This window comes from Triticum dicoccoides, chromosome 4B, assembly GCF_002162155.2.
Source record: "Triticum dicoccoides isolate Atlit2015 ecotype Zavitan chromosome 4B, WEW_v2.0, whole genome shotgun sequence".
NCBI classification, from domain to species: Eukaryota; Viridiplantae; Streptophyta; class Magnoliopsida; order Poales; family Poaceae; genus Triticum; species Triticum dicoccoides.
In genome coordinates, this window is record NC_041387.1 from 631,135,502 (window position 1) to 631,145,208 (window position 9,707).

The 9,707-nt window shown below is 45.6% G+C and overlaps 1 protein-coding gene across 1 annotated transcript; it reads right to left on the reverse strand.

The window, feature by feature from the left end:
• Nucleotides 1–3,308: 3,308 nt before the first annotated feature.
• On the reverse strand, nucleotides 3,309–4,799 carry LOC119294091 (NAC domain-containing protein 22-like). The gene is made up of 2 exons (XM_037572354.1): nucleotides 4,566–4,799; nucleotides 3,309–4,448 (listed from the first exon to the last, which is right to left on the reverse strand). The coding sequence occupies exons 1-2, from the start codon at nucleotides 4,750–4,752 to the stop codon at nucleotides 3,574–3,576; spliced, it is 1,062 nt and encodes a 353-aa protein (XP_037428251.1). The 5' UTR covers nucleotides 4,753–4,799; the 3' UTR covers nucleotides 3,309–3,573.
• Nucleotides 4,800–9,707: the final 4,908 nt, after the last annotated feature.

The window sequence follows — 9,707 nt, forward strand, 5'->3', positions numbered from 1 at the left end:
TCGGTCAAACCGCATAACAACATGCGTTGTTCCCTTTGTCATCGGTATGTTACTTGCTCAAGATTCGATCGTCGGTATCATCATACCTAGTTCAATCTCGTTACCGGCAAGTCTCTTTACTCATTCTGTAATACTTCATCCCACAACTAACTCATTAGTCACAATGCTTGCAAGGCTTATAGTGATGAGTATTACCGAGAGGGCCGAGAGATACCTCTCCGAAACACGGAGTGACAAATCCTAATCTCGATCTATGCCAACCCAACAAACACCTTCGGACACACCTGTAGAGCACCTTTATAATCACCCATTTACGTTGTGACGTTTGGTATCACACAAAGTGTTCCTCCGGTATTCGGGTGTTGCATAATATCATAGTCTGAGGAACATGTATAAGTCATGAAGAGAGCAGTAGCAATGAAACTGTAACGATCATAATGCTAAGCTAACGGATGGGTCATTTCCATCACATCATTCTCCTAACGATGTGATCCCATTCATCAAAGGACAACACATTTCTATCGTAAGGAAACATAATCATCTTTGATTAATGAGCTAGTCAAGTAAAGGCATACTAGGGACATTATGTTTTGTCTATGTGTTCACACATGTACTAAGTTTCCGGTTAATACAATTCTAGCATGAATAATAAACATTTATCATGAAATAAGGAAATAAATAATAACTTTATTATTGCCTCAAGGGCATATTTCCTTCAGATTCCCTGCACTTGGGGATTATCAGTGGCGCCCCCCTTTCCTTTCTCTCCTGAGGAGGGAAAGGCAGGAGGGGCCACCCCTCCCCTTAATTTGCTTCCCCTAGGGCTGGCCAGCCAAGGCGACGGCCGCGCCAGCCCCCTAGTGGGTTGCTTTGTCCCCTCCTTTGGCCCATTAGGCCCATACACTTACCGGGGGTCTCCGGAACCCCTTCTCGTGGCCCGATGACTACCTGGTGCACTCTGAAACACTTCCAGTGTCCAAATACCATCGTCCTATATATATATCAATCTTTACCTCCCGACCATTTCAAGACTCCTTGTCATGTCCGTAATCTCATCTGGGACTCCGAACAACATTTGGTCACCAAATCATATAACTGATATAACACTATATTGTCAACGAACGTTAAGCGTGCAGACCCTACGGGTTCGAGAACTATGTACACATGACCGATACACCTCTCCGGTCAATAACCAATAGTGGAACATGGATGCCCATATTGGCTCCTACATATTCTACGAAGATCTATATCGATTGAACCTTATGACAACATACGTAATTCCCTTTGTCCATCGGTATACTTGCCCGAGATTCGATCGTCGGTATCTTCATACCTAGTTCAATCTCGTTACCGTCAAGTCTCTTTACTCGTTCCGTAATACACCATCTTGCAACTACCTCCGTAGTCACTTTGCTTGCAAGGCTTCTTATGATGTGTATTACCGAGAGGGCCCAGAGATACCACTCCGATACTCGGAGTGACAAATCCTAATCTCAATTTATACCAACTCAACAAACATGTTCGGAGATACCTGTAGAGCATATTTATGATCACACAGTTACATTGTGACGTTTGATAACACACAAAGTATTCCTCCGGTATCCGGGAGGTGCAAAATATCATAGTCGAAGGAATATGTATTCGACATTAAGAAAGCAATAGCAATAAACTGAACGATCAATATGCTAAGCTAACGGATGGGTCTTGTCCATCGCATCATTCCCCTGATGATTTGACCCCGTTATCAAATGACAACACATGTCTATGGTTAGGAAACCTTAACCATCTTTGATCAATGATCTAGTCTAGTAGAGGCTCACTAGGGAAACGGTATTTTTTTATGTATCCACACATGTATTTAAGTTTCCGGTCAATAGAATTCTAGCATGAATAATAAACCTTTCAAGATTGGGAAGGATAACCAGTTTGGGAAGACGTCTGTGAGTTGGGAAGGTCCTTTCAAGGTTGTGGAGTGGTTCATGAGAATTCATATTTGGTGGAATACATACATGGAACTCTGCTAAATCGGGTTGTTAATGGCAGATATTTGAAGAAATTCCCTTTTAGTACTTCAACGAATGAGAGCATGAACATAGGTAGGATGGTTAGCATAGAGTTTACTAGAATCCGCCGTCCTCAATAGGACATCAGATTTCCTTTTCAACAACTAAATTTGTTTTTAAATTGTGTCTTCAATACACTTTTAGTCCTTACTTGTAAGATTTCTCAAGTTAATAGGTGCCCTGAGATAACAAAACGGAAGTTTACCCACTTCACATCCAAAACATCATTCGTAAACATGTTCTTCCTCTTTAGCTCAACCAAAGAAAAAGAGGTCACTCTTGTGGATGTTTATTTTAAGCCCCTGCAAATTGTCAAAGAGACAAAGGAATTGTTTCATATTAACTTCCTTAGCCAAATCACACTCCATCAAAATGATAGTATCATCAGTATATTGGAGATTGGACCCCCCCCCCTCCCCATCAACTACATGCACGATGAGATCTTCTACCTCACAATTTTCCTTAGCCCTTGCTATGAGGGTTGTCGGCAGATTGGCAACAATATTGAAGAGAATTGGTGGCATAGCTCACCTTGTAGTAAACCCCTTTTGGGTTTGAAAATAGTATATATGTCGTCACTGACCTTTATCCCAGCAATGCCACCTTGGACAAATGTTTTCGCAAGTTTCCTCTAGGCAGGAATGAAACCCCCTCATGCGTAGAGCTTGTTAAGAAAGGTTCTTTTCTTATGAATGATTTAATGAGGGACAACCACCCCCTTGGAGATGTTTCACATTGGAATGGAAGTCATCTCGGTATGTCAAACAATAGTGTGTGTTATCGAACCATGGTAGGCCAAAATTGCTCAATACGCTTTGCATCCTCTTTCTTAGGAAGCAAATTGTTGTTCCGTACTTTAGCTTAAATAGTTGAAGCTTCCCGCTGATTAAATTTTCAAAAAATGACATTATGTCACATCTGATAATGCTCCAACATTTCTATTAAAATCCGGCTGAAAACCTGTATGGTCCAACAGCTTTAATACTTTTCATTTGTGAGATGGCCTCAAACATCTATTTTCTTCGTAAAAGGCGATGCCAGCGGCATATTGTCCATACAAAGTTGTACACCGGTGCAACAAACAACTTCTTATAATAATCAGAAACATATGATTTTAGATTACCCACAATGGTTTGCTCATTGTTCTTAAGTTGAACAATTTTCTTTTTACACTATGTACCATTCACGATCAAATGGAAGAACTTCATGTTGTTATTTCCCTTACTCGCATACCGCTTTAATGTCTAAAACATCAATGAATGAAAATATTTTTTTTCTTTTTCTTTTTCTTTTTTATTAGCACCGCAAGCATTCTTGATTATTAGAAAAAACTATATTCATCCTGAAGTTTGACAAACACAGAACAATTCCATAAGCTAATTCATCAGATTTACAGCTAACCACTGCAGGCTTAGTTCATTGCAGGCTTAGTTGCAAACTGTCATGTTAAACAAAGAGACGTCTATGTTCGTAGTACTATTTACTTGCTCTCTGCACGACTTGCATCTGGCTAGTATAGCAGATGGGCGTAAGGGGACATGCAATGCTGGTCCTGCCACGGGCTACGCAGCTGCGTCAGGAACGGGTCATTTAGCCAATCGAACACTCCGTGGCTGCTCGCCGCCGGTAGTTGCAGGCTTGGCAGGTCCAGAACACCCTGGCTCGCCGCCGGTAGCTGCAGGCTGGACATGTTCGGCATCCCATGGTTCGCCGCCGGGAGCTGGAGGCCGCAGGGTGGGTTCACGGCCGGGAGCTGAAGATGGAAGGGGGCGTTCGCCGCTTGCGACAGAGACGACGTCGATGCGACGGTGACCGTGCCGACGTCTGCTTCCTTCTTCGCTACCCTGGGCGCGTTGCTGCTGTTGCCGGACAGCGCCACCGACGAGGAGGAGGAGGAGGAGGAGGGGGTCAGGAAGTTTTCCTGGACGTCGTCGGACGGCGACAGGTAGAAGTCGCCGGCTGCCGGGACGGGGCACGCTCTGGCCGCGCCACCGTAGCCGTACCCACCGTTGCCGCAGGGCCTCTGCTTCATCTCCTCCATCGCAAATGCTCTCTGCTCGAGCTCCTTGAGTGGCGTTGCCTTCCGGTACACCTTGCACAGCACCGTGTCCTCCTGGGGAGGCGGCGCGCCGGTGTCGGGGAGGCGGTACTCGTTCATGACCCAGTCGGTCTTGGTGCCCCGAGGAGCGCGGCCCTGGTAGAAGACGAGCGTCTTCTTGAGGCCGATGACCCGCTTGGGATCGGCGGTGCTCCGGATGGCCCTGTCGGAGCCCGTGGCCTTCCAGAACCCCCGCTCCGTCGTCCGGTTCGGCCGGCCGCCACTCCCCGCCTTCCGGTCACGCGGTAGGAAGAAGTACCACTCCCTCTCCCCGATCTTTGCCAGTCCTGCATATCCATACACACACCTCGTCAGTTCGCTGCTCAGACATGCATGCATCAATCAAACGATCACTACGACGATGTGCTTGTTCGAAGTTGTTCTTGTGTGTAACTGTAACGTACCGGGAAGGTCCCAGGGGTCGTGGCGGTAGATGTTGAGGGTGCCGATGATGTCGAAGTGGAGCTTCTTGCCGAGGGCGACGCGGGAGAGGTAGAAGCCGAGGAGCTCCTCCTCCGTGGGGTGGAACCGGAAGCCGGGGAGGTCCTGCTCAACCTCCATGGTCGGCGAGGCCACTGCTGCCATTGCCATTGCTTCCTGCTGCTCCAAGTGCTTGATCGTCGCTGTGCTTGTCTTGCTGCTGCACTGGCTGGAAGCTGGATGATGAAGGCTGTGGTGGCCGGGGTGGCTTATATAGAGCTTACAGTGATTTCAAGCTACGCCTACGCGGTTTCCTGCAGAAAAGGCGGTCGCAGTTTGTTGGCACTGGAGAAAGCTACCGGTGCTCTAGCTCGGTACGCAAGATCGAATGGATTTGTGCCGGCTTTACTTACCACTAAATTAATCTCTGCCTTTTGGAGACTTAATATTAATTTGGTGAATGTAGACTTGTGAAGTCACACAGATTGACTCCTTTTCGTCATCCTTTTTAGGCCTAGACATTCAAGTCTGTTCTTGGCTATATATTTATCTTGTCCTACTCTCCATTTTGGAAAACCTGATGGCTAAGACTGATGGAAATATAAATATTTGCAGGTTTGATTGTTTCTGGAAACTTTGCAACGGCAGTGAATTCTTTAGTGCACTTTCACACGTTTACCAGCTAGGGTATAGTGATTTCTTGCATGTGCTGATCTCTCGTGTTCAACAGCTTCGGTCTGTTCAAAAGATTGATGCTTTATTGCAATAACGGAAATTTTATCCTGTCACCGAACCACCGTGCCTTCACCGTACATAAGAAACCAAGTTTCTCCTGTATTTTTATTATTATGCAAAACCAGCCTGATTCTCTGCCCAATTTTACATGGCTAGATATTACAATGCATGTGTGTATATAAGAATATAGTTCATTGAAGATCATTAAAAAAAGTTAAAAGACTATTTAATCGCTAAACTATTGTGCTTGGTCCGACTTGAGCCGAAAACTATAAAATGACGTGCATTAAACCTTGAACTTCCAAAGAAACCATATACCTAGTGTTGGAAAGTTTCGCCAATAAAAACCTAATTATGATAAGTAATACTATATTTTTCTAGGCCTTACAAAAAAAAGTGTGACAAAGAATCTATGTTATATGGGATGCTAGAGATGACAATTCATGAAAATTCCTCCAAAACAGACTATTATGTCATGTCCAAAAATAACAAGGGAACTTGGTTTGTTTTCAAGTGGAACATATATAGATGATCATATTAACTGATGTTCTTTCGGAAATAACTTTATAGCATTCTTCACACCAGTAAATTGTATCAGATTTTTTAGAACCTCAGAACAGAAAATCACCAAACCGTAGCCTGGTCGTTTTAAGTGGATTTGCACCTTAGTTTTAGCACCATGGTAAAGGCGTGCAATTATTAGTAGATGCTAAATTGAAACATGCAAAACAAATTCCAAAATTTTGAGAAGTTATATTCCACTTTAAAAATGGCAATATGACACCGCCTTTCATGGCTCAAATTAGACTAGCTACCATAGGTTAAGGTTTTCAACTACTTCTTTCCAACGAATGCAATGCACATATGATCAATAATCCAAATTCCAAACACATACTTGTAAAAGGCAGCATTGGTCCTCAGTTCTCTTCCCCTGACTAATTTTCTACTGTATGGATTACTCAATGAAGAGCCAAGGATTTGGGTGTTGGAATTATTGGTTCAAACCATTTATAACTTAACAAAACTTCCTAAATAATCCCAAAGGTCACGACGTCCATTCATCCATGGCAAGGGGAGAGTGAAAAGCTTAGTCTCATCCCGGTTATGGAGGGCGTATTGGGCCAACATATATGGTTGGCTTATTCACACACCACGAAGAGCTTGAGAAGTGGACACATACACACGTGCTCCTCCTTCGCGGCAGGCCTCATGTCAACCGGCCGAGTTAGTACCTAAGATATAATTACGTGTGGTATTTCTTTTTTGTCGTGCAGAAGTTGAATGTTTTGCCTACAAGTGGAAGACGAATCTAAGCAAACAGATCGTTTATCTTCCTCTTCCTAGTGGATCATTTTCAGCTCATCTACAAGAGATCAATCCTCTTCCTAGACGAAAACACGGTCATGCATGGACACAAACCATATGCGTCTGCCTCCAAGTTCTAGTGCTTTGCGCCGTCTGTGTCTTTCCGACTCCACTTCACGGCGTGCCCCGTGAAGTGGGGTAGCACGCCTGCGAAACACCGCCTCTTGTGATTCTGTACGGGAGAGGAATGATAAGATTTCTAGGAGCGCTCCCACCCGACTACTTGATCTTTCTCCATCATGGTTGCGAATGGTTACTTCCCTGATGTCGATGATTTTTTCGGCAACATGGTTACCGACGCGAATGTCTCTTCTTTCACTCCTTTGTGTTTGTGTTATTATCCCTTATGACAGGGAATGCTTCTGCACTTTTTGGACTACTATCAATTGATCTGGACATGTTAGTGTTGCCATACATACCTGATTACATGTCTAGCATATGTAGTATTTTTAATTGTTCGATCATCATATTTACTATATTCATCATGGTTTATCTACCACATTTCTGAATTAAACTTAATGAAAAAATGCTCACATATTCAACATTGGGTTTGGGGTGGATGGGGTTCGCACACCATTTTCGAGGAAATCCACAAGTAGATGAAAAGCAAGCCCCTTTTAACTTTGTCGTAATAATGTATGGGTGTGGTTAGGTCTCAGTCGACTGAGATTTAACCAAGTCTAAGTCAAGTGATATAACATGCTAAAGGAAAAAAAAGAAAAACTAAAAAGAAAGTTTTGCACAGATCTTAATATAAGATCTCACGGATTAGGCTGCTTTCCTTATGAGGTGCACACAATTTTACTTTAAGCTAGCACAGCCGTCATGTAACACCGACTGCAGTTTTTTTTCAGTATATTACAGATAATTATAATGGTACAATTAGGCGGCGTTCCACGTCATTGTCCAGCATCTCGAGACACATGACTCGACTGCGTGTCCGCATCAATAGAAAATTTGACCGGGATGTCGACCATTTCCGAATTTAAAAGGTGTCAGCATCAGGTCCATGCCGCTCACTCCTTTTGTTTTCTCTTCCGAGCTACCGTATGTGTTGATATTTTGGGCGTAACCTTGTGTTTTTCTTGACTAACCTACGGTGTGTTTGGCTGAGGCCAATCAAAATTCATGCTTTTGGCTGTACAAGTAGGATGAGCCAATTTTTCGGTATATGAGACCATCAGTGAGGAGAGGACAACAGCATCCTCACATGGCCATGCATGCAAAGGGCGTTTTATTTTGATTGAAACCATTCGAGTGCTTTACATTTAGAATCGTACGTGTCCATTTGTTGGTCGATCCCAACCCATTTCTGTCTACCCCTCGAACCAAAACGCTCCACTAGTTTATGGGATCGTCGTTGATCAGGCATCCTTTGTTCGAAATGAGTTCAGACAGACCGAGAAGAATGATGGAAAGTATTTCAGCGATTTCCGCGCGGTTCGCCGGTGACTCAGATCGATCGCAATGCTATGCTACCATGCAGGTTGCGAAAAAAGCTTAGGTCATGACTCTATGAGTGGTAGCTAGGATAGGTTCGTGTGGCTGCCATTGTCCTTTTGGTCATCTTGACCGACGTTGGTGGAACCAGGACTGGAGCTGAAAATGACCAGTGTGAAGAAACTGAAGCTGGTGGCCGGTCGAAGCCTGCCCAGCCAACATGTGAACGCTAGATCCATGGTCATCTCTCTGTTATCCATGCAAATGCAAGATCGATCCTTACTTGCCACACAACACAGCCCGTCCGCAAAATACTCCAACGTCGCGAGAAGAAACGTGTGGTGGTAAGGTGGTTAGGCAAATTCACTAGAATTCAAGCCGTGACTCTTTCTACTATGGGAAACGTTTGGGGCCGGGGCACCGGCGGAAACATTAGGCCGGTCTTCCTCTTCCTCGCGTCTCCTTCATGGGGCGCGCGGAAGCCCTCTTCTTCTGCCCCCTCCTCCTCACCCCTTCCCTGTCCCTTCCCCTCTTCCCGAGCTGCGACCAGGCCACCACGGGCTACTTCGCCGGCGGCCAGGCTCCCCTCGCCGACTACCATGGCTGCCTGCCGCCATGGCCAGATCCATTCCCTACTTCAAGCCTTCACGCGGGCACATCCCCTTCCCCCTTCCCCCTTCCCCCGGGCTGCGACTGGGCGACCACGACCTCCATCGCCGGTGGCCAGGCGCTCCCTCGCCGGCCGCCATGGCTGCCTGCAGCCATGCGCGGATCCTCCCGCGTATACAAGTGTTGCAACCGTCACCTAGAAAAGCTTCAACAGCCGTTGAAAAAAGCTTCAACCATAGACATAGAAAGCTTCAATGGCATTGCACAACAAGGGAAAGCTGCAACCGTTGTTGGATTTTGCTACTACCGGCAAAGCTTTTTGCTACATCCATCAGGCAGAGCTACGACCTCGCGAGGACGATAATGATTTTTTTGCTACAACCGTAGCAGGCTTTTGCTACTACCGTTGGAGGTTTTTGCTACATCCAGTAGATAAAAAAGCTTCAACCAGACAATGAAATACAGGAAAAGTTACAACCGTTTTGACAAAAAGCTTCAACCCACAGATGAAAAAGCTTCAAACAGAGATTGAGAAAATCCTCCTCGACGACGACCATGGCGTCTCTCTGCGTTTTTGTTGCAACCGCAGAGTAAAAAGCTGCAAGCCTTTGTGAAAAAAGCTTCAAGCTCAGGTGAAAAAAGCTTCAATTGGCACGGTGGAAAGCTTCAATCCGCGAGAAAAGTTTCAACAGGCATAGAGAAAAGCTTCAACCGATGAGATAAAAAGCTTCAACCTGACTCGCCAATGGCAACGAGCAGCGACAGTTGAGAGCTGCGTCGGCGACACGACAGTCCAGCGACGACGACGGCTGCTAGGTGCTGCGACGACAAGGGGTGCCGGTGTGCTTCAAGACGGCGCCATTTTTTGCTACGAGGGGGCGATGGGCTTTCTGCTGGACCGGGGGGCGAGTACAGATGCTGCGACGGGGACGGGGACGGCGGCCGGCGGCGACAGGGAGGGAGAGCGCATCTAGCAG